Raw genomic sequence first — 26,649 nt, forward strand, 5'->3', positions numbered from 1 at the left:
ATAGATTTAATACTAATTGAAGAAAAATGATTCAATTAAAAAAAGTTTATGTAAGCCTTAATCTTTAAAAGATATTTTCCCGCCCTTTTTCCAATGAAAAGGGTTTCTGAACGTAAGGTCGAATTATTTGAAATGACATAACCTAGCCAAGGCTTGATTTTGATTCAAGATGGATACAATAATGGAACAAATGGATACAAGAATAGAACAAAAAAATTTTTTTTGTTCTGTTTTTTTTTTCTTCAGAACTAATTGAAATTATTGAAATATTATCCTGGTTTCAGTATTTTATTTCATTTTAGTAATGCGTAGCAGCACAAATCAAAGTTTAATCAGCTCTTTAATCTGAAAACAGAATGAGTGCCCAACATAATATATTAACCAATGTATAACAATCATTAAAACGAGTATATATATAAAACAAAATTAGCATTCCAGTATGAATATAAAATAAGAGCCAAACCCCTGACAATCACTGGTTTACAAGCGTTGCTCCATACCCCGGACAAGTCGGCTTCTGAATCTCCAGATGTCCTAGAGAAAAAAGAATGATATGATACAAGGAAAAAACAATAGAGGAAAGTGAAAAACATACAAATTGAATATTTGCAGTTAGAATGTATTTTTAGCGAACCCCCATGGATTAACTTTCTCTTTGAACGTTTTCTTGTACATCAGACCCAGGGGTGTGTTCAGCCTCATTTCAAAGTCTGGTGCTGTTGTTCAGTCACAGGAACACTGGTAGGTACTCGAAATTTCATTTTACAACTTTCATTTAATTTATTTACAAATTTCATTTTAAATTTCATACTGTTGGCAAGAAAGGGACCAGTAGAATGTTTTTTTTTTTGCTAACCCCCGTGGATTAATTTTCTCCTTGAAACTTTTCTTGTACATCAGATTAAGGGGCGTGTCCAGGGTGAGTTGGGTGACTTGACCTCTCCCTCCCCGTTATAGTGAATAGTATTTTACTAACGTTAATGAAAAGGGAGATACTACACTTTGCCATTTTTACTGGTTCGCAATGTTATTTTTACTGGTTCGTGATTCTGTTAACTGGTACAGAATCCTTATCACGTTACAGAATCAGGTAAATGAAACAAATAGAAATAAAATTGAGTGAAAATGAAACCAACAAAGAAGGAAATTTAATGTTCATAAAAACACTAAATGAATGAAAACGTTTAATATAGACTTTCACTTACAATTAAAAAAAAAACTAACAACCCTTAGGGGATTATTAGCAGAGGAGATATTTGACCAACAAAAAATTGCCGGAAATTGTTACTCTCAGTTCTTTTGTTAATATTATAAACATCAAAAGCGTATTTTAAATCAAGACCAAAATCCTTAAGTTATACATATTCTCATCGGGATAAAAAGTCAGGGTCGTAAATAGGTAGGAAAGGGGACAGATGGCATTCATCAACCGCTAAAAGCTATTCAATTAGAATACAAACATATTATAAGCGCTAAAGTATTTATAATTAGTTTTGACAGGGCTTAATGTTTGTACAGAAATTATGGTTAGAAATTGCAATTGCTATATGTCACTTGGTTAATACCAAGTGCCATAAAAACCCTGAATGAGAGATCCTCTGATCACAAGAATCTATTAGACCATGCAAAAGCATTTGACAAGACACATTATAGAAGACTGCATTCTAACCAAGTTAATACTTTAACCAAGATAAAGTATTTATAATTAGTTTTGACAGGGCTTAATGTTTGTACAGAAATTATATTGACAATGTAAACAAGTGAACTGTTGACGTGAGAAAATAAAAATGATTGAAGTGTGAATCCTTGAAATAGTGTGAATCCTAGAACTAATTGCCGTTGGGCTTTAAAGATATAAATTTGGAACTGAAGACCAAGTCAAAGCACAAAGTTAGAAAGCTGCCAGAGCAGATGGCAGTAGCTAAGAAGAAATTGAAAGAAAGGAAACTGAAAGGCAATAGCTCAAAAGAAATTGAACATAAATATTCAATATCTATCAAACGTTATACTATCAATTAGAATATATGAATACATGATATATATATTAATACGAATACATATCAATCAGACTATATGATCATCACAATATCATAATCATAAAAAATTGATAATAATAGACTATCATTTCAGATCTAAGGACTACACTGCTTCAATGCAAATTCAGCATGCAAGGAAAAGAAATATTCATTTTAGCAGTTTCAGTTCCTAAAATAAATTTATTCATATGACCGTTCAATGGCTCTGTTCTGAAGTTCAAATTTTATAGACTTCACGAATTATGAAGTTTATGTACTTTATGGACTAATTAAGTTTAATATTTTTATAAATTTATGATTTTATGGGCTTACGAATTTGAAATTTCATGGTCTAATATTTTATGGATTTCAAGGATACAAAGGTTGGATGCGCAGGATGTCCTTGAAAAGAATCCCCTCTTTACTAAAATTATCACTGATATACTAAGAGGATACTAGGGAATAATGAAGTTGTTAGTTGCAAATAATTATGAAAACTAACATTAGCAATATTTAGAATAATTCGTGGATGCAACTCTTCCTTATGGAAGAGACAGGGGGGCGGCAAAACGACATATATTTTACATTTTGGATTGAAATAATTAATCCTTTAACGAAAATATCATTTTGAGAAACAACAAGGGAGAAACATGTCAATGCATATTGATACATGTAATTTTTAAAACTTATCTTTTCTTATACATTCTTGAATAAAAAAAAAAAATTCTTGTAAACTATGGATCCTAGTAATTTCAATTACCAATAAAAAGCTTTGTAAAACAAACTTTATATGATATATTTGACTCTTTCTGAAATTACAACTGATATACTGACATGGTATTATGTTATAATAGAACTTTTAACTTATCAGCATTATTTTTATGGATAATAACAGAAAACTAAATATAGTCATAAAATATAAATCATAACATAATCATAAACCAAAAATAGAAAACAAAAACATCAATTTCCAGAACAGCTTAAAAACACAAATGATATCGGCTTTATTTTTATAATCAAATTGTGTGTCAGTTTAGTACCAGATATCATAAAACGAAATGATTGTTTTGGTTGTCAATCCTCATTTGAAAATCTGGTGCGGTTATTCAGTCACAAGAACACTGTTAGAGTTACTCAAAATTTCATTTTACAACTTTCAGTTAATTTATTTACATATTTCATTTTACATTTCACACTGTTGGCAATTACGGGGCCTTTTGACTAATACCTTACGGATTGACTAATACTTTACTGGTAAGTAAAGGAAAAGACTGGATTCAACTACTGGAGAGAATACTGGATCTTATTTTATGGTTTTTCCAAGAGACAAAAGAGTGTCAAAAAGATTGTGCCACGAGGAAGTCGCAATTGATTACACTGTTGGCAAGTAAGGCGACTAAGTTAGCAACTAATACCTCACTGGAAAGTAAAGGGTAAGACTGGATTCAACTACTAGAGAGAATACTTGCGATCGGAATGGCGATCGATTTTTACCATCGATCACACTGTTGGTAAGTAAAGCAACTAAGTTAGCAACTAATACCTCACTGGTAAGTAAAGGGAGAGGCTGGATTCAACTACTGGAGAGAATACTTAATCTTACTTTGTGGGTTTTCTAAGAGAAAACAGATTGCCCAAAAGATTGTGCCACCAGGAAGTTGCAATCGATTTTACAATCGATCACACTATTGGCAAGTAAGGCAGCTAATACCTCACTGGTAGGTAAAGGGGCAGACAGGATTAAACTACTGGATATAATACTTGATCTTACTTTTTGGTTTTTCTAAGAGACAACAGATTGCCAAAAAGATTGCCAAACGAGGAAGTCCAAACCGATTTTATAATCGATCACACTTTTGGCAAGTAAGGCGACTAATACATCACTGGTAGGTAAAGGGCCAAACTGGATACGGGGAAGTGGCAATCGATTTTACAATCGATCACACTGTTGGCAAGTAAGGCAACTAAGTTGGCAACTAATACCTCACTCGTAAGTAAAGGGCAAGAACGAATATAATCTCTGGAGAAAACATTACAATTGACCTTAATTTTGGTGAATCTGTTATCTTTAATAAGTGGTCAATCCACACTTCCGAAGAGGGGAGATTTTTCTAAGAGACAATAAATTGACAAAAAGATTGTGCTACGAGGAAGCCGCAATCGATTTTACAATCAATCACGCTGTTGGCAAGTGAAGCAACTAAGTTGCCGACTAATATCTCACTGATAAGTAAAGGGCAAGACTGAATGTAATTCCTGGAGAAAACATTACAATCGACTTTAATTTCGGTGAATCTGTTATCTTTGATAAGTGATCAATCCACATTTACGAAGAGGGGATATTTTCCTTAGAGACAATAGATTGCCAAAAAGATTGTGCCATGAGGAAATCGCAATCGATTTTACAATCGACCAAACTGTTTGCAAGTAAGGCAACTAATATGTCACTGATAAGTAAAGGTTAAGACTGAATAAAATTTCTAGAGAAATTACATTCGATCTTACTTCGGTTTTTTTTAAGAGAAAACAGATTGCTAAGAAAATTGTGTCACGGGGAAGTGGCAATCGATTTTACAATCGATCACACTGTTGGCAAGTAAGGCAACTAAGTTGGCAACTAATACCTCACTCGTAAGTAAAGGGCAAGAACGAATATAATCTCTGGAGATAACATTACAATTGACCTTAATTTTGGTGAATCTGTTATCTTTAATAAGTGGTCAATCCACACTTCCGAAGAGGGGAGATTTTTCTAAGAGACAATAAATTGACAAAAAGATTGTGCTACGAGGAAGCCGCAATCGATTTTACAATCGATCACGCTGTTGGCAAGTGAAGCAACTAAGTTGCCGACTAATATCTCACTGATAAGTAAAGGGCAAGACTGAATGTAATTCCTGGAGAAAACATTACAATCGACTTTAATTTCGGTGAATCTGTTATCTTTGATAAGTGATCAATCCACATTTACGAAGAGGGGATATTTTCCTTAGAGACAATAGATTGCCAAAAAGATTGCGTGCAATCGATTCTGCATTAGATCACACTGCCGGCAAGTAAGGAAACTAAGTTGAAAACTAATACCTGACTGGTAAGTAAAGGGCAAGATTGAATGCAATTCCTGGAGAGAACATTACAATCGACCTTATTTTCGGTGTATCTGTTATCTTTAATAAGGGGTCAATCCATATTTCCGATGAGGGGACGTTTTTCTAAGAGACAATAGATAGCCAAAGAGATTGTGCCATGAGGAAATGGCAATCGGTTTTACAGTCAATCACACTATTGGCAAGTAAGGCAACTAATACCTCACTGGTAAGTAAAGGCCCACAATAAATTTAATTTCTGGAGAGAACATTTAGAAGGTTCTTACTTTGGGTTTTTCTAACAGACAACATATTTCTAAGATGATTGTTTCGCGAGGAATGGCGATCGATTTTACCATCGATCACACCGTTAGCAAGTGAAGCAAATAAGTTGACAACTAATACCTCCCTGGTAAGTAAAAGGGCAAGAATGAATGTAATTCCTAGTGAAAACATTTTTTCTAAAAATTTCCTTCAGGTAATTCATAGACAAGAATGTTACGGAAAAAAAATAACATTGCGTTTTTTTACCTAGATTTTTTTTACCTGAAAATTTCCTTCCGGCAAGTAATAGACAAGAATGTTACAGAAACGAGAGAACAGTGCCTTATTTTACCTAATTTTTTTTCCTGAAAATTTCCTTAAGGCAAGTCATAGACAAGAATGTTACCGAAACGAGAGAACACTCTCTTTTTTACCTGAAAATTTCCTACAAGCAAGTCACAGACAAGAATGTTACCGAAACAAGAGAACATTGCCTTTTTTTACCCAGGTTTTTTTTTACCTGAAAATTTCCTTCAGGCAAGTCATAGACTAGAATGTTACAGAAACGAGAGAACACTGCCCTTTTTACCTGATTTTTTTCCCTGAAAATTTCCTTCAGGCAAATCATAGATAAAAATGTTACCGAAACAAGAGAACATTGCCCTTTTTTACCTAAATTTTTTTTACCTGAAAATTTCCTTCAGGCAAGTTATAGACAAGAATGTTACCGAAACGAGAGAACACTCCCTTTTTTACCTGAAATTTTTTGTTCCTGAAAATTTCCTACAAGCAAGTGACAGACGAGAATGTTACCGAAACAAGAGAACATTGCCTTTTTTACCTATGTTTTTTTTTTTTTACCTGAAAATTTCCTTCAGGCAAGTCATAGACTAGAATGTTACAGAAACGAGAGAACACTGCCCTTTTTACCTGAATTTTCTCCCTGAGAATTTCCTTCAGGAAAATCATAGATAAAAATGTTACCGAAACAAGAGAACAGTGCCTTTTTTACCTGAAATTTTTTTTCCTGAAAATTTCCTTCAGGCAAGTCATAGACTAGAATGTTACAGAAACGAGAGAACACTGCCCTTTTTTACCTATATTTTCTTTTACCTGAAAATTTCCTTCAGGCAAGTGACAGACAAGAATGTTACAGAAACAAAGAACAGCCTTTTTTACCTGAAATTTCTTTTTTCCTGAAAATTTTCTTCAGGCAAGTCATAGACTAGAATGTTAAAGAAACGAGAGAACACTGCCCTTTTTACCTGAATTTTTCCCCCGAAAATTTCCTTCAGGCAAATCATAGATAAAAATGTTACCGAAACAAGAGAACATTGCCCTTTTTTTACCTAGATTTTTTTTTACCTGAAAATTTCCTTCAGGCAAGTCATAGACTAGAATGTTACAGAAACGAGAGAACGATAACTTTTTTTTTTACCTGAAATTCTTTTTTCTGAAAATTTCCTTTACGCAAGTCATAGACAAGAATGTTACAGAAACGAGATAACATTGCCTTTTTTTACCTGAAAATTTCCTTTAGGCAAGTCATAGACAGGAATGTTACAGAATCGAGAGAACAATGCTATTTTTTACCTGAAACATTTTTTAGATGAAAATTTCCTTTAGCTCAGTCATAGACAAGAATGGTACCAAAACGAGAGAACATTGCCTTTTTTACCTTGATTTTTTTTTACCTAAAAATTTCCTTTAGGCAAGTCATAGACAATAATGTTACCGAAACGAAAGAACAAAGCCTTTTTTTTTATATATTTTTTTTCCAGAAAATTCCCTTCGGGCAAGTCATAGACAAGAATGTTACCGAAAACAAAGCTTCTTTTTACCTGAAAATTTAAAGCCATCCCACGCCGTTTACTGATCTCCTCGACTTCTTTGGCAATTGATTCTTGTGAAGTGCCTCTTACATCAATAAATTCAACTTCGTCTGCACTAAAATGGCACGATATAGCTTTGCGGTATCCCTAAAAAAGATTTCACATTATGTTTCTATCAGACAATCTACTGAAGTTTATACATTAATGATAACAGGAATAGCAGTTCTGAACACTGAAACTCAATTGAATATATAAAAACACTAGTTTTTTTTGCGAAAAAATAAAGAGCTACATTGAAACTAACAACAGGCAAAAATAGCCCTCAATGGAAGGGGGGCTCTTGCCCTTCTTAATCTTCTTCCTCCCTCAACTCTTAATGCTCAAGCAGTTGTCTGGTATTTCACTGGAAACACATTTTTGAATAATTCTGTCGGGAACAAGAAGTTATTTAATTTCTTAGAAAATAGAAAAAATGTGTCTTTTATTTTATTAACCTATCAGTACGGCAAGTAGTAACTAGATTGTCATGTACTTATTGTGAACAGGGATAATAACCCCGTTTAGTTCAGGTTAATTTTATTTGTGGCGCAGATTAACCCCTTTAATTGTGCTTGAATTTTTAAAAAGCTGAATTGAATATCTATTTTTTTGGTATAACTACAATTTTTTCTTTACTGGAAACAGTAAATAGATTGTTTTCCATTTCGGATTTTAGCCTTAAGATATTTTATTCAACTGAAAGTAAGGAGCAACATTAAAACTTAAAACTAACTGAAATTATTACGTATACGAGGGGGTTCGCCCCCTAGTCAATACCTCGCTCTTTATGCTAAAGTTCAAATTTTGTTCCAACTTTAAGAATGACCCCTAAAGTCCTGTGGTGGCGCAGCGGGTTTGACCTTAGCTTGGTAATACGGGACCCAGAGATCGAATCACGCTGCAGGAATGCACCGCAGGGCCGACGCAGGGACCTTAGTAGTCAGGAAGCGTCGTTAATCTGGTATAATAATAATATATAATATATGACCCCTGAATAACATAGTCCGTTTGATTAGAATAAATACGTCTTTTGAAAGTACTAAAAATACTATATCGCTCACATGTTCAGTGTCGCATATCTTTTAACTGCGTGGGTCTTTGGTTTTCATCTTCATTTTTGACTTGATCACATGATCGATGTCGCATGTCTTCTGCTCTTCATTTTCATTTTTGACACGCTTACATGTCTTCTAATCGCATGTGTCTTTACTCTTCATTTTCATTTCTGACACGCCGCCACTTTTCTTCTTACCGCGTGCGTCTCTGCTCTTCATCTTCATTTCTGATTCGCTCAATTGCTCGGTGTCACATGTCTCCTAACCGGGCGTTTTTTTGCACTTCATTTAATTTTGACTCACTCAACTGTCGTTTTTGCATATCTTCTAGTCGCCCATATCTTTGCTCTTCATTTTCATTTTTGACACGTTTTTGAATTTTGATTACTTCAGACAATATAGTAATGGCCTTTGCTTTAGCTGCCCGTATTAGTGTTGTTGCAATTGATGGTCCAGATTGTCGATTTTCACATCTTATTACGTTTGATACTTCAGGTGTTGTTTCTAAAGAATCAGCATTTATAGTAACTACAACTACAGATCTTCGTTTCTTGGGCCTTCTAATCGACAATATTATATAAATAATTGATGCATTGGGAACTCAAAAATCTTATTTATGCTATGCATGACATCATATAAGAAAAATGCTTATATCATGTGATATGAAATGCATTTATGATATACTAATTTTAGAACATGACGTCATTTTCAAAAACCAAAATTAAGGCTCTTAATGAATTTTTTCAGACTTCTGAGCTATCTAAATCTTTTTTTTTATGCGAGAATATCCCAAAATACATATTTTCCCTTGCATAGATAATTGGTACTTTGGAAACTCAACAATCTTATTTTATGCTATACATCATATAAGAAAATACTTATATGATATCATAAGAAATGATGTACTGACGTGGTACAAGGCGTCATTTGCAAAAACCAAAAATTAAGGCTCTTAAAACTTTTTTCCTCAGATTTCTGTCCTATCTAGATTGTTTTTTAAGCGAGAATATCCCAAGATACCAATTTTCCCGAAAAAATATGGAGCACTTTTCCAGAAAAAATACCCAATTATTGCTCACTTAATAGATAGTATAAATAATTAATGTGTTGGAAACTCAACAATTTTATTTATGCTATGTAAGACATCATATAAGTAAATACTTATAAGATGTCACAAGAAATGCTTATGTACTAACATAGTACATTACGTCATTTGCAAAAACCAAAACTAAGACTCTTAACAAATTTTCTCAGAATTCTGACCTATCCAGATCGTTTTTTTTAAGCTAGAATATCTAAGACACACATGATGACAAATAAGATGTAAGCCACATTTTTGGAAACCGAGGTATTGGTAAGCCAGTGCAAACTAAGTAAGCTAGGATTACGGGGTCTTCAGATACAAAGAATAAAGATGACAATACAACGAGTATATTTTTTTAAGACAGAGAATTCCAGCCGTTCATAGTACGTGATTAGAATATTCACTCTGCCACAACCAAGCCTGTATAGATATTCACGTGGTAAGTCTCTTTGACATGATTTTTTTTGAATATTGGTCTTTAATGTGAAGTCTATTCTCTCTCCGTCCAATCTATGTTTACGAGATTTAACTCCCGAGGTAAATAGTGTTTGGAGGTTTATCTTAAATAGTATCGAATATTCTACTAGTTAAGCTGGCTTTTCTTACAACTAACAAGAGCCACAAAGACGTAAACGTCATGGGAAACGTCTGCGGAAAACGTCATGGTTGCGCATATCTTTGGCTGGTATTGTACAACGATAGATACAAATTACAAAACAATGTTGGTAAGGTATGCCTGAGCAACCACGTAAGTCTTTTTTAATTTCACTCAACTTTTTTTAAAATTAATATTTAAATCAGACATGAATTTTTAGCGTAAAGTAACCACTCCCTTATGGGGCTTCCTCAAACGCAGAGCCTGATAATACAAGCCTATCAAACAGTTCGTAATAAGAATAGAAAATACGAAAAAGAACATATTTTTCAGCAACATTTTTACATACTTCTTAAATGGTGAACTAAAGGGTTGGCAATACTGCACTTAAAAAAAATGCCTTAATCGTCAAATTTGTACAATTCGATTTATTTTACTATCAAACAGGGTTGTATACAATATCATGTTCGCAGTATCTGAACAATACATCCTCTTACCTTTGTACGATTCATTCCAGAGCCATGAATAAAAAGTATATAAAAGAACAATATCCAAACAATAGATCCTCTTACCTGTGTACGATTCATTCCAGAGCCATGAATAAGAGTGGATGAACAATATCTAAACAATAGATCCTCTTACCTGTGTACGATTCATTCCAGAACCATGAATAAGAAGTGGATGAAAGAACACCGTATCTCCTTTATCCATAATGAGGTTGACCACTGGTGCATCGTCACAACCTCTGATACCATGATACATCTTGTTCACCCCATTCTATAAAAAATAGATGTATAAATAAATGACAGAATTAAATAGCAGCTTTCAAGGAGCTAAGAAAAAAAATAATAATAAATAACCTGATACAGTTATCAACCCTTCAAAAATTACGGAAACAAATTAAAATTTAGTTTTTGGCAAATGCAAAAAAAAAAAAAATCGAAGAAAACAAAAATCAAATTGACAGAGGGGGCTCATTCAATTGGGAACTGGAAGTTCTAATGCCCTGCTTCGAAGTAAAGAAATGGTCAGAGGGCAGCTAGTCCCCCTTTCACGCCCTTTTTACCCCAAATACATCCGATCAAAATTTTGAGATAGCCATTTTGGTCAAAATAATCCAAAGGATAGTCGAGACAGATGGTGAAATAAATCAAAAGACTTGTTAGATCTAATACTATAGAATCAAAAATTTTGTTCTTAAGCCGATGACGTAAAAAACTGGACTAATATTCGTTACATTAACCAACAATAAAACTTTGGCAATAAAAAACGAACAGCTAAGTGAACACCAAGGTTGTTAGAAATAAGGATGAATTGTATCCTTGCCCAGATAAATATAATGTAGGAATAGAAAACAGTAATGGCCACATACTGCCACAATTTTGTAGCCATAACGATCTAGCTATGACCCATATGGTTTTTGGTTACGAAATGGCACAAAAGTGCTTTTATGGTTTTTGGTAACATAATCTATTATAGATTATGTTACTGTAAACCGCTGATGGTTTTTTTAGAATATAGCGTTAGGAACGTAGGTAGGAATACTAGTGAAAATACTTTATGATTAATACAGACAAGTTTTTTTTTCGAAAAAAAAAAAAACAGATAAGTTTTTTTTTCGAAAATTCTAATTAAATAGCTGTGAAGATGAATGACGAGTTGAAGCTAATAAAAGAAAGTTTCAAAGATCTAGAAACTTTCTCATTGCATTTTTTTTTTATCCCAACTCCGGGTCCTCTTTTATTCAATGTTTATCATTCAAAGTGAATCTTCAATTATCTATTGATAGATTCAAAAAAAAAAATCGCTTTAAATTATAGAATTTGACGATACTGTTTTCAAGGAATACCAAAATATGACCCAAAGACTATGAGTAGATTTTGTAAACATTTCAGGTTCCAGAGGGGGGCCTAGCAAAACCACTTTATTTTATTGAAAGACGCTGTTACAAAAGAGACATTTTCAGATTTAGCCCAATTGCCAAAATTAAGGAATTTGACGTATAAGATAAATATAAATAATGATCATGTATTTTGTCCACCATAATCCTTCTTCTGATAAAAAAAAAATAAATAAAAAACATGTACACTGTTTACATTAATTATCTGCTTTGTTATTGTGCAATATTTCTGCCATTGAAATAAACAAATAAAGAGAGTTTATGAACAAAAAAACACTCGAAATAATCTAACAGTGGGAATCCGCCCTGTGGCGGGACACAGGCATGTTATTTTATTATTTAAGAATTAACGACGCTTCTTGACTACTAAGGTCCCTGCGTCGGCCCTGCAGTGCATTCCTGCAGCGTGATTCGATCTCTGGGTCCTGTATTACCAAGCTAAGGTCAAATCCACTACGCCACCACAGGACTACACAGGCATGTCATTAATAGTGTTGGGTAGTTTGAACACAGTGGGTAATTTCCAGTACCCAGGATCTGTTATTCTAAAGCACCATCTATATTCACCTTAATGGTGTGGATACCCAAAGAGTATGGGTAAGGGTGGGAGCTCACGCTAGTTGAGACAAAAAAAAAAAAAAAAAAAAAAAAAAAAAAAAAAAAAAAAAAAAAAAAAACTTCAACATTATTTAGCACTTTGCGACAGTTGGCATTTTTTTTCAGTGTAATAACAAGAATCATTAATTTAGTTTGTGTAGTTGGTAAAAATTAGTCTGGCGATAAGCGTATGATCTCGGTTCCTAACAGAAAAACGATTGAAAAGCTTGAAAAGATAAAAAGTGTAGCCAAATGCCAAGTAAAAAGAAATATCGTTTGCATTTCTTAGCAGCTAGAACAAAGCCAGATGAGGTCAAAATGGGGTGAAAATCCCTCGACTTAAATTTTGCAGTTGATTTTGTTGTCTAATATGGAAATTCTTGCCAAAAGTTTCGACTTCCCAAAAAATTTTCGAATGTCATTTATAAAAATAGAATTTCACGGATTGAGTTAGTTATTAAAATTAGCATCAGTTAATTAAGAAAAAACTATTTTTTTTATTTCTTAACACTGAGAAGACACAGCTGGATAAAGCAAAAGTGGGAAGGTAAACTACCTAGACTTACATTATGCGGTTGATTTCACTGTCTCAGGTAAAAATTTCTGGCGAAAGGAAAAAATCTGAGGAAGAATTTTTTAAAACTAGAATTTTATTAATTGACTTATATATTCAAATTACCATAATGTAATAATGCAAAAAATTATTTTTTTGCATTTCTGAGAAGTTAAAACAAACATCCCGTATAGGCTAAAATAAGAAAGTGAAAATCTCTCGACTTAGATTATGTAGTTGATTCCACCGTCTCAGATAAAAATTTTTGGTGAACGTAAATAATTTTGATAAATCATAAAAAAAAAACAGAATTTCATTGACTGACTAGAATTACATAATAAAATTATCATAATTTAATTAACTAAAAAAATTATTTTTGCATTTATTAGTAATTAAATGCTCATCCCAGAGAGGCTAAAATGGGAAGGTGAAAATCCCCTCCCTGTACCACCTCCCCCTTCTCATAAACAAAAATCCAAACACGCCCTTGTCAAACAGTGATTATTTCACTTTTTGAAACCAATTTGACAAAAAAAAAAAAAAGGTTTATTCTTTTTTAACACCGGCAAATTGCAGGAAAGTAAAAAACAAAAAAACACAGAAATTATTCTTTTTTCGAATTTTCTTCGCATTATTTTGAGTGCTAAGCCAATTTAAACTCTGGACTCTAAATAGAAACATTTTAATATAATGAAAATTACGGGGAAGATAGTCATCTGTGTGGGTATTTAACATAACGATTCTTGGGTAATAAATAGAAACATTTACTGGCAGAACAACCGCATCTACAATACAAGAAAATTTGGGTATTTAACATAACGATTCCTGGGTAACAAGTAGAAGCATTTATTCGTAGAACATCTGCATCTACAATACTAGAAAAATTTTAGACAGTGGTTTATATTGGGCTAAAAGAAAAATATTAAATTAATAAATAAACAATGTATTTTTAATGGTAAAGAACAAGACAGATAATTTTTAGATTTTAGTTCCGATCTTGTATTTATTGACATAAACATAAAATAATTATTTTCAATTTATCTAAATCTTGTATATATAATGTATATATATATATATATATATATATATATATATATATATATATATATATATATATATATATATATATATATATATATATATATATATATATATATATATATATATATATATAGTAAGTTGTTTGTTTGTGTGTCTGTCCGCATATGGCGTCTGAATTATTTCATCATATACCAATTCAAAAACGAATGTATTCAAGCCGAAATAGCTGACTTGGTAAAGCGTTATGTTCCAGGTTCTAGGTCCGAGAGGTTCCAGGTTCGAACCTTGGCTTTAGCATTAATACAAAAGAAGAAAAAAAAATAAAAAAGGTAAAAACTACAAAAAAAAACTAAAAAGAAAATACTAAAAACTAAAAGAACTAAAAAAGGTAAAAAACTAAAAAAGAAAAAAAACTAAAAAAATTAAAACTACAAAAAAACTAAAAAGAAAAAAAACCCTAAAAACTAATAAAAAACTAAAAAAAACTAAAAACTTAAAAAGAAAAAAAAACTAAAAAAAGGAAAAAAACTGAAAAATAAAGGAGAAAAAGAAAACTAAAAAAATAGAAAAAACTAAAAAAGGTAAAACCTACAAAAAACTAAAAAGAAAAAAAACTAAAAAAAGTAAAAACAAAAAAAAAAGAAAAAAAGGGAAAAAACAAAAAATTTATTTCATCATATACCAATTCAAAAACGAATGTATATACAGACCGGGACACAGGGAATATAAATGACGACCGGGACACTCAAAGAGAAATTACAGACTGGGATACCGGGACACAAATGATGAATGGGACGTGTATGTCGACTGACGTCATGTTTGTCGACTATAAATGACGACTGGGACACAGGGACACAACTACAACGGGGACGCCGGGGGGCACAGGGAGGATATATAAATGACGATGGGGACACAGGGAATGTTTGATTAGCAATCACCATCAACAAAGCTCAAGGGCAATCATTAGAATAATGAGGTATATATCTGAATACGGATTGTGTTTCCCATGGACAATTATATGTTGCATGTTCAAGAGTCGGTAAACCTGACAATCTATTTATATGTACAGACAATGGGACAGCGAAGAATGTTGTACTGCCTGTCCATGGATTATTCTTTATGGTTGATTGTGTATGGCTATGCTGTTTGACCTACGTGATTGTATGGATGAGTAGGGTTAAGGCTTCGTTCAAGTGCTGATCTATATTAATCACTAATTTAGGAAAACAGTCTTTCTTTTCTCCTTCTCTCTCTTTTTTTTTTCAATGTGTTTGTGCTGTTGTATTGGTGATTTCTCTTTTCGTAATATATATATATATATATATATATATATATATATATATATATATATATATATATATATATATATATTTTTTGTAATATATTTTTTTTACCATATACAATGTACTATATATACTACATAGCTTATTTAAGTTCAGGTTCTGTTTAATTTTCATACTAATTTCAGTGCATTAACACTTTAATAGATAATACAACAGAAAAGAAAATTTTTATAGAAGGTGCTTACGAAGTGAGTTATACTCAAAGACATATATAGTTTACAATACATTTATGAATATGGTATAGCTTACAAAAATATATTTTACTTTACTTTACTAGTAAATGTAAATTACTTAGCAAACACTTTAGTAAAAATTGAACAAATTAAATAATAGGTGATTAAACTACCTCCCAGTTGGGATACTCGTGTTGAAGGAGAGGTCCTTTATGACTTCCAGGGATTACAAAAAGGCAGCCATTATCAACAAAAATTCGTTCCATGGCTGTCCAGGCACATACGATTCGATCAGCTGGTCGAAACGGAAAATAATGCAAATCCTAAAAAAGAGACAAATGAGAACACAAATTTCCTGAATCAAATTCAATAACAAAAACTACTCAAAAATCCCAGGAATCTCGTTTTCTGAAACACACGCTGACTATAACCCATAGTAACCGAAAAATTTTAAAACAAGTTTTGAGAAAAAAAAAACTATTTAGTAACAGAGTACCTACTTGATGCTAATCAATTAAAATATTTTTTTTTATCAAAATGAAATTTTTCAAAGAAAACTAAAGGCTCGGACAATGGGGATCACTAGGGTTCGAACAATCCCTACAGATGCATATGAAGATTTTTGGCTTGGATATCATAATTACTAGCTATATAGATACTTATTTTTGAAAACTTAATTTTCAAAAATTATTTTCAATTCATTTTACTGAAATAAGCACGTATAGATTCAAAAAGTAATTCAGCCGTAGAAATGAAACAAAAATGTACAAATAACGAATAAGTTTTTAATAGATCAGTAAATAATAAAAAAACTTTTCAATTAAAAAATAATAATAAAAAGTACGAGTAAAAATACGAAAGAACGAAATAAAAGTACGAATATTTTGGCTTCACATCCAGAAGCCTTCATCAACAAAAAAAAAGACAAATGAAAAACCTAGCTTAAATGAAGAATAAAATAAAATATACATAAAATAAAACACAACACAATAGATAAAATAATATACATAAAGTAAAAAAACATAAAATAAATTAAACAAAACATATAAAGAAAACCACAAACGCTATACCAACAAAACTGAAAAAGCAAAACGAAAACCACCTTTAAACTAAGTCCAATGGAAAAGAAACGAAAGCCCAAATTTTAAAGTATAAAAGCACGATGTCTGCTATATGTAATTATAGGCATAATAATATATGTATGTATAATAAATTAATTTATTGTATAATTGTTCATTAATAACTAATTTATTGTATTTTGCAACAGCCTCTGTGAGCTCAAGCCTCTGTGAGGCTGATTAGACAAAACTTCTTGATGTTTGTTACTATTACAAGTATATATGTTTTAGCATTTCTTTTTATTCAACTATGATTTTAAAAAAATTAAAATTTGATTTGATTAATATTTCCCTCGTCTCTATTTATACTAATCCGTTATACACATTTTCAAAATTTTTATAATTTTTCTAAAACTTTGTAATACCCCAAATCGTTTATCAATTATTATTGCCAAACATTACATTATGATGCGAAAAATCAAACAGATCTTTCACAGCTTCTACATCGAAAGTTTCTGGCTTTTTGTTCTACATTAATGAGAGTCTAATGCTATTATGTCTTTTTCCACATTTTTTGGGGTTCTCCCAACATATAATTTTCTACAAGAACAAGGCATTTACTTTGAATTGAACTTTCAACTTAAATGGGATGATTTGACTTAAAAAGACAAATAATGGTTATTTGTTTGTTTACGATATGTTGAAAAAGCTAATTTATTGTTTTTTTCTATGTATTCACATAGTAATCACAAGCTAATTTATTGTTTTTTTCTATGTATTCACATAGTATTCACAATGGTTATTTGTTTGTTTACGATATGTTGAAAAAGCTAATTTATTGTTTTTTTCTATGTATTCACATAGTAATCACAAGCTAATTTATTGGCTAATTTATTGTTTTTTTCTATGTATTCACATAGTATTCACAATGGTTATTTGTTTGTTTACGATATGATGAAAAAGCTAATTTATTGTTTTTTTCTATGTATTCACATAGTATTCACAATGGTTATTTGTTTGTTTACGATATGTTGAAAAAGCTAATTTATTGTTTTTTTCTATTTATTCACATAGTATTCACAATGGTTATTTGTTTGTTTACGATATGTTGAAAAAGCTAATTTATTGTTTTTTTCTATGTATTCACATAGTAATCACAAGCTAATTTATTGTTTTTTTCTATGTATTCACATAGTATTCACAATGGTTATTTGTTTGTTTACGATATGTTGAAAAAGCTAATTTATTGTTTTTTTCTATGTATTCACATATTATTCACAATGGTTATTTGTTTGTTTACGATATGTTGAAAAAGCTAATTTATTGTTTTTTTCTATGTATTCACATAGTATTCACAATGGTTATTTGTTTGTTTACGATATGTTGAAAAAGCTAATTTATTGTTTTTTTCTATGTATTCACATAGTAATCACAAGCTAATTTATTGTTTTTTTCTATGTATTCACATAGTATTCACAATGGTTATTTGTTTGTTTACGATATGTTGAAAAAGCTAATTTATTGTTTTTTTCTATGTATTCACATAGTAATCACAAGCTAATTTATTGTTTTTTTCTATGTATTCACATAGTATTCACAATGGTTATTTGTTTGTTTACGATATGTTGAAAAAGCTAATTTATTGTTTTTTTCTATGTATTCACATAGTATTCACAATGGTTATTTGTTTGTTTACGATATGTTGAAAAAGCTAATTTATTGTTTTTTTCTATGTATTCACATAGTAATCACAAGCTAATTTATTGTTTTTTTCTATGTATTCACATAGTATTCACAATGGTTATTTGTTTGTTTACGATATGTTGAAAAAGCTAATTTATTGTTTTTTTCTATGTATTCACATAGTATTCACAATGGTTATTTGTTTGTTTACGATATGTTGAAAAAGCTAATTTATTGTTTTTTTCTATGTATTCACATAGTATTCACAATGGTTATTTGTTTGTTTACGATATGTTGAAAAAGCTAATTTATTGTTTTTTTCTATGTATTCACATAGTATTCACAATGGTTATTTGTTTGTTTACGATATGTTGAAAAAGCTAATTTATTGTTTTTTTCTATGTATTCACATATCTAAAAATTGTAACTTATAATGTCCATCTTTATAAATTGTAAAGACTAGATCCGAACTCTAAAATATTTGATGTTCCTAAAACCTTTTATTTCAGACTCTTTGTAATTGCAAATAATGGAAACATCGCTAATGTACGATCCCTAGAAATTATTTTTAAAATACATGAACCCAATGTCAAAGTTTCGAAATAATTTAAATAAATATTTGCTAAAAGTGGACTTAAAGCCCCCCCCCCTTATTGTTAAACCTCTGAGGTGACGGGAAAAATGATTTCTAAAGTTGAAATAATTTGTGTAATTGTTAGCTATTTTTAACTAAATTTATTTTATTTTTCATCTCAATTCCCGTAATGATTTCTCTAATACATCTTTATACTGTTCAAGTTTTTTTTTTTTACGCAATATTAAAAAGATCTGTCAGATAGTACGTAGTGTACATATTGCAAGCAAAATGAACTTACTTATCATTTCTTACTATGAAATTTAGAAGTAGAAAGAATAGGTGTGAGATAAATGCATAGTTTACTCATTTATGTTTTAACCATTTTACTCTAGGGCAGACGGAGTCTTTTGGAAACAATTATAATGCAACCAAGGCGTTTCTGGAATTATTTTTTCAAGGGGGAGGGGGGAGGCACTAAAACTGTAAAAACACTTCAAAAACTTGTTTATATACATTTTTTATTTTCACAAATCGGACAAATTTCGGGGGGGGGGGGGGTCCAACCCCCTAATTGCCCCCTTGGGTAATACCTTGAATACAACTGTGGTGTAATATTTCCATAACTCTTAAGATTTACTCAATCTTTTCAAAAATTTGCTTCATAAGTTACAGTTGGGAGCTCTTACAATTTTTTATGTTGAATCATCGTTGAGAGTAGTATTCATTTTACTAACGCAATCATCTTTTTTTAAAATACCTATTGCTCATCTTTTATCGCTAAAATTAAAGAACCATCCTTCTTAGGTCTTTTAAGATTTTGATATTTTGGTTATTGAGTTTTCTTTAAAATCCTAAATATTTACATTGAGATAAAAAGGGGTCACATTCGGACAAAACACTTCTCAAATGCCATTGGAGGGAATCATTTTGAAGACTGAAACAGTCTTCTTTAAAAATTGTAATGACTAGATCCCCCCTAAAATATTTGGCCCCTAACGGCCTGCAAAAATAATAATAATACATGCAGTCCTTTCCGGTTCTTTATTTAGGGATCACCATTGCGATGCCTACGATTCGGGGTAATAACTCTGGTAAATACTATATCATGGTTCTAAAAACTCACTGCAATACAGAGTCACCTGAGACCAAAACAGTTGCGTACGCTCCTCTTCCAGCCTCCCAGGAAGTTAAAACCTTCCGAATAGGAGCCATAACAAGAACACAAACATCTGATCCGTTCTTTTGTATGAAATTTTGGTATTTATGTGTTATATAATACACACTCAAGAAGTGAAGTTTGGTGATTGCTAATAAAATAAATAGAATATGATGAAAATATAATGCTTTAGTAACAAGATCATGAAAACTACGACACAGAATTATGGAAGGGCACATTATATTAAACATGTAACCTAAACTAATCTAACCTAGCCAAAATATCTACTAAATATTAAATTAAAATATAGCTATAATGTAGTTTCCCACTAAGCCGAAGCTAATTGTCCTGTATAAACACCGTGAAAACCGGGTGCTGTCTCATATCTGCGATATAAGTTCCCAAGTTTGTATTATATAGCACATAAGTAATGAAATTTTTAACCCTTAAAACAACAATAAAGTTTTGAGCTTTAACAGTTTTTATGAGTAAGTTTTGCTGTCTTATATCTACACGGATACAGTATTGTCCCGTTTGTCTTTTGTAGTCTCTTTCTATTGTTTTTTTCTTGTGAATTTTCGCATTTTGGTGTCACCTCCTGTGCACTGTTTACGCAGCATTACTCTTTCCCTTGTTTTTTCTTTATTCTTTTACCTTTTCATTTTTTAGTTTTGTCGTCTGTTTTTATTTGTTAATTTACTTTTGTTGTAATGTTGATAAGTTCATTCCCTTATTTTACCTCCAAGAATTAAGAGTTCTGCTCTCCATTGTGGTGTATCTTTTGTTGTAGTGCTGTATTGAGTTGAGTCAATAAATTCATTAATGTCCAGAAAAATGTCTCAGCTACTACTAATACTAACAACTCACTGCAGCACAAAGCTGCTGAAGGCCGATTCAGCTACGTACGCTCCTTCTTCGATTCCAGTCTATTCAAAGTCTCCCTCTTTACACTCTCCCAAAAAGTTCCCATTTCCTCTAAATCTTTCCTCGCGACATCCTCCCACCCCCATCGGGGACGACCTGCTTTTGACCCTAGGCGGTTAGCTACAAAAGAAAACCTTTGGCAATATGTCTTCCTTCATCCACAGAATACCTAATCAGGTGATTTTATTTTTAAATAATTTGTGTTTCTCCGTAACTCCCCTTATTAAAAGAAATAAATCAAGTCAAATACAGTCTACCAAATTATCATCCACAAATGAACTAGGCCTTTTGGTTACAATTTAAACTAATAAAGCCAATTGTCACTTTATCAAAAATCTTTCCTTTATTTTAATGATAATAATTGAAAATAAGTTCAGATAAACAAATAAGATTGTCAAGGTTCCATCACCAAAATAACTTAGGAACCTAGGTAAATTCTTTAACAACATTCTTTAACAAATTCAATTATGCATATTTTCAAATTATTCAGCAAAACAAAATTTTCTGGCTGTGATTAGTTTCATCTGTTAGTTTCATCATTTCACTTTACTTGCAGGGTTAGCAATCTCGAAATCTAGGCCTTAGTCACAACAACACAAACTCTTTAGTCACAACACAAATTACAACACAGTTACACAGTTAGTCACAACACAGTTACAACAACACAAACACTTAGTCACAAACTCTTCCTAAGAGGTCCAATCAAGCATAAGCGTAAAAGAGTTTTGGCTTCAGTGTAAACACCACCCCCTTCCATCTAACCCCCAATTCAATTTGGCAAACAGTTCAAAATTGTTGGGCCAAAATATATGCTAAAATTCGTAGAATTTGTCGACTGGGCCAGTTCAGTGTCCAGTAGCTTTAACTCCAAGACTAAGTGACATAACTTTATAGACAGGTGCTATGACATTCGTTAGATGAAGTATCTGAAAACAACTTATTAGTAGCTAGAATTCCGTTGAACCAAAACACTTTGGTGGAAATTCAGAATTACGTGCGAAAAATTCCATTAAATGGGTTCAATAGAAGTTTATGTACTTTTTTTTTTACATGAACGGACTTCGGTAATCGATACTGGAACAGCAATATAAATAAAGCAAATTATATATTCTTCAACAATACTTCTTTTAATTCAATTTAGATGGCAACCTAGTAAGAGACGATCATATCACAATATAGCAATATAAAATTCAATTAATCGATACTGGTACAGCAACATAAATAAAGCACATTATATCTTCTTCAACAATACTTTTTTTTGAATTCAATTCAATTTAGATGGCAACCTAGTAAAGGGCAATCACGTCGCAATATAGGAATATAAAATTCAATTAGATGGGTTCAATAGAAGTTTATTTACTTTTTTTTTTACATGAACGGATTTCGGTAATCGATACTGATACAGCAATATAAATAAAGCAAATTATATCTTCTTCAACAATACTTCTTTTAATTCAATTGTATTTAAATGGCAACCTAGTAAGAGACGATCTCGTCGCAATATAGAAATATAAAATTCAATTAGATGGGTTCAATAGAAGTTTATTTACTTTTTTTCTTAAATGAACGGATTTCGGTAATCGATACTGATACAGCAATATAAATAAAGCAAATTATATCTTCTTCAACAATACTTCTTTTAATTCAATTCTATTTAAATGGCAACCTAGTAAGAGACGATCATATCACAATATAGCAATATAAAACTCAATTAATCGATACTGGTACAGCAACATAAATAAAGCACATTATATATTCTTCAACAATACTTTTTTTTAAAATTCAATTCAATTTAGATGGCAACCTAGTAAAAGACAATCACGTCGCAATATAGGAATATAAAATTCAATAGGATGGGTTCAATAGAAGTTTATTTACTTTTTTTTTACATGAACGGATTTCGGTAATCGATACTGATACAGCAATATAAATAAAGCAAATTATATCTTCTTCAACAATACTTCTTTTAATTCAATTCTATTTAAATGGCAACCTAGTAAGAAACGATCTCGTCACAATATAGAAATATAAAATTCAATTAGATGGGTTCAATAGAAGTTTATTTACTTTTTTTCTTACATGAACGGATTTCGGTAATCGATACTGATACAGCAATATAAATAAAGCAAATTATATCTTCTTCAACAATACTTCTTTTAATCCAATTCTATTTAAATGACAACCTAGTAAAGAGACGATCTCGTCGCAATATAGAAATATAAAATTCAATTAGATGGGTTCAATAGAAGTTTATTTACTTTTTTTCTTAAATGAACGGATTTCGGTAGTCAATGCTCGTAGAGCAATACAAATAAAGCAAATTATATCTTCTTCAACAATACTTCTTTTAGTACTTGATCGAACTTAAATAGAAAGCCAAAGACAACGAAATGTACAAAAGATTTACGGTCCCCTCAGTATTAAATCCTCTAATGCCCAATAAAAAGACAATTTTCACCTCAAGCACCTTTAATAAAACCAGTCACTGTTTAATTTTGACGCTACTTGACACATAAATTAGCACCCAAATCGGTCATATCACTGGAAACCGTGCTTTTGCCCAAAATAGGGCTCTCCCATTTCTACCTCTTCTCTTCCCCATCCACGAATCCGGAGTTCAAAGTCCCCACGAGACTAATAAACAAGACCGTGGATCAAAATGATTAATTAAAAAGGAAAAACAACCATTTTAGCATTTTTCGAGAGTACTGAAATTCGCTTTATAGCGATCTCTAGTGAACGGCACTTCAATGAACTGGAGCATTGAAAAAATGGCAGATGATTCCAGAGCTTTCCAAGCCACTAGGTAAGATATCAAATTGTTAACTTGATTTTTTTTTCTATTTGCTGAATTGTGACTGCCTTATCAGACTTGGAAGCATATTTTATGAAATTTCCATTTCGAAATGCAAAAAATGCTCCCCCTCTGTTAGATTTGGACAGGAGCCTTTTTCACCATAAAATAAAACGAAAAAAATAGTTGCGACCCCCCCCTCCCTACAAATTTGGGAATATATATCTCCGTAACACAAAGTAGAAAATTAAAACTTGAATGGTAATGATTCTAAAAATACGAAAGTAAACCTGTGAATTTACAAATGGGAACTTACTTGATGTAATGGATGACGAGAAGTAGCAAAACCTGGATCGGGAGGCTTATTAATAAGCATAGTGTGCATGGCACGAATATTTGGCCCGGTGAAACATTCAACGTAGTCCAAAATCTAGAAAAGATAAAACAAATTAAATCACGGAAAACGTAGCAGAAAGGTGTAAACAAATTACAACTGCGACAATTCTTTGTTAATTAAATACCTTAATAGGAGTGTAAAAATACAAAACAAAATAAATTTTATTGTCATATATCAGAAAAACGGGGGCGGGGGCAACTGACCCTTCTCCCCAGGCTCAGAACCGCCAAAAGTATTGAGAAAGGTTCTAGATTTTTGTTCTATCTTTTTTAAAGTTTAATCTAATTTTTTTTTTAAACCTAGATAACTTCGAAGACCACACTGCCTTTCCATGACGAAAGTAAAACAGTTCAAAATAGGGATGATACCTTTTTATTGACAGTGAATAGATATAAAACTATTTAACTGGATATTTCAACACATATACAGTGTTCATCATCAGCAGTAAACAGTAAATCATCAACAGTTTTACTGCTGATGATGAACACTGTATATGTGTTCGAAATATCCAGTTAAATAATTCTATATCTATTCACTGTCAATAAAAAGGTATCGTCCCTATTTTGAACTGTTTTACTTTTTTCTAAACCATTAATGATTAAAAGGTTGCGGAAGTGTCATAGTTGTGGCTGCATATTGTAAGTACATTTTGTGTCTTTGTACAGGCAACCCCTTATCATAACAGCTACAATTTTTGCTTATAGTAAAATAATCTTCTCTAAAAAAACTATCTGGCAACATACTCCACAAAAACCCCACAAAACTCCACAAAACGACAAATTGCTTATCAATTACAATTGCAACGATTCTTTGTCAATTAAGTACCTTAATAGGAGTATAAAAGTATAAAACAAAATAAATTTAATGCCATACGTCAGAAAAATGTGGAGAGGGCAACTACCCCTTCTGCTCAGGCCTAAAAGTTTCCTTAAATTATCACTCCTCTTTGTTCATCCCTCCTGGGTATGTCTGCTGCTTGCTTGAAACAACCCGGTGTCAAAATTATGCTAACTTAAGGTGAAAATCCATCGAGGCATTGCTTCTATTTTTCTCTTAACGTCCCTTAATAATCTTAGCTGTCTCCCCCTTCCCGTTATTCTAATATTATTAATTCCTTTTTCCATCCTCTACTTGAGCATGCTTGTCTTGTTTAACAGTCTGGAATTTAAATTGACGACTGACATAAAGCTTACCACATTAAGTAGAGAGCCCAGTGAACAATATTTTAAGAAGATGAAGTCCTGAAGTAAAAAAAGGTTCCTTATTAATTACACATAATTTAAGTTGCGTCTTCCTTTTTTAGAAGATGTAGTACTTGACCCTAGCACTGAAAATATGTTTCCTGAATTAAATTCCCCCTCACAATCCACCCACCTCTACATAAAAGAAAAATAATAACAGCCCATCGCAGCAACTTTTCCAAATTTGTTTTCGTGTGTCTCGGATATTTCCTAGAAAATTTTGAAAAAGTTAATTCTCCTCCGGAAATTTTGGAGGAAAATCAGCTTTTCCCTAGTTTCAAGCACGTGTAAAATGTTCCCTTGATAGATTTAGTATTTATCGTTTCTTTATTTTCTATATTGACTAATGTCATGTATTTGTGACCCAATCCGTAATTTGGCAATAACAATGAAAATGTTTTTTGGAATAATAGGATTTGATCAGAAAAACAACAAGAGCTAAGAGCTCATATGGCACTTGTGACGAGGTCGGAAGAGCCAAGAGCTCATATGGCATGAGCTCTAGCAAAATTCTAAGAATAAATAGGTTGATTTAAAAGGAAAATCAGAGGCTTTATGCCGGTCGAGATTTAAAATAAGAGCTCTGAAATACAAGGTCCTTCTAAATATCGAAATTCATTAAGATCCAATGACCCACTCGTAAGTTAAAAATGCATCTTTTTCCATTTTTTTCCTCTCCTTTCAACCCCCCAGATGGTCGAATCGGGGAAAATAGCTTTCTCAAGTCAACTTGTGCATGTCCCTGACACACCTACCAATTTTCATCGTCCTAGCACATCCAGAAGCACCAAACTCGCCAAAGCGCAGGACCCCTCCCCCCAAAACTCACCCACAGAGAACGGATCAAGTCCGGTTACGTCAATCACGTATCTACGACATTTGCTTATTCTACCCACTAAGTTTCATCCTGATCTCTCTACTCTAAGCGTTTTCCAACATTTCTGGTTTCCCCATCCAAATTCCTCCAATGTCACCAGATTTGGTCCGGATTTAAAATGAGAGCTCTGAGACATGGGTTCCTTCTAAATATCAAATTTCATTAAGATCTGATCACCCTTTCTTGAGTTAAAAATACCTCAATTTTTCTATTTTTTTCCGAATTAACCCCCCCCCAAATCCCCCAAAGAGAGCGGATCCGTTCCAATTATGTCAATCACGTATCTAGAACTTGTGCTTATTCTTCCCATCACGTTTCATCCAGATCTTTCCACTCTAAGTGTCTTCCAAGATGTCCGGTTTCCA

The 26,649-nt window shown here is 31.9% G+C and overlaps 1 protein-coding gene across 2 annotated transcripts in view; it reads right to left on the reverse strand.

Annotated features, from left to right (window-relative positions):
- Nucleotides 1-357: 357 nt before the first annotated feature.
- LOC136035647 (phytanoyl-CoA dioxygenase, peroxisomal-like) overlaps nucleotides 358-26,649 on the reverse strand; it is a 42,059-nt gene continuing 15,767 nt past the window's right edge. Inside the window, exons 4-8 of one of the 2 annotated variants that reach the window (XM_065717552.1) lie at nucleotides 24,086-24,199; nucleotides 15,751-15,900; nucleotides 10,613-10,747; nucleotides 7,207-7,344; nucleotides 358-534 (exon numbers count right to left, since the gene is read on the reverse strand). In XM_065717552.1, the coding sequence (XP_065573624.1) occupies nucleotides 481-534; nucleotides 7,207-7,344; nucleotides 10,613-10,747; nucleotides 15,751-15,900; nucleotides 24,086-24,199 (591 nt within the window). In that variant the 3' untranslated portion in view covers nucleotides 358-480. Of the gene's footprint in view, nucleotides 535-7,206; nucleotides 7,345-10,542; nucleotides 10,748-15,750; nucleotides 15,901-24,085; nucleotides 24,200-26,649 lie in introns of both variants that reach the window. The other variant, XR_010619490.1, reaches the window with a different exon arrangement.

The sequence above is a fragment of the Artemia franciscana genome, chromosome 14, assembly GCF_032884065.1.
Source record: "Artemia franciscana chromosome 14, ASM3288406v1, whole genome shotgun sequence".
Taxonomy (NCBI): domain Eukaryota; kingdom Metazoa; phylum Arthropoda; class Branchiopoda; order Anostraca; family Artemiidae; genus Artemia; species Artemia franciscana.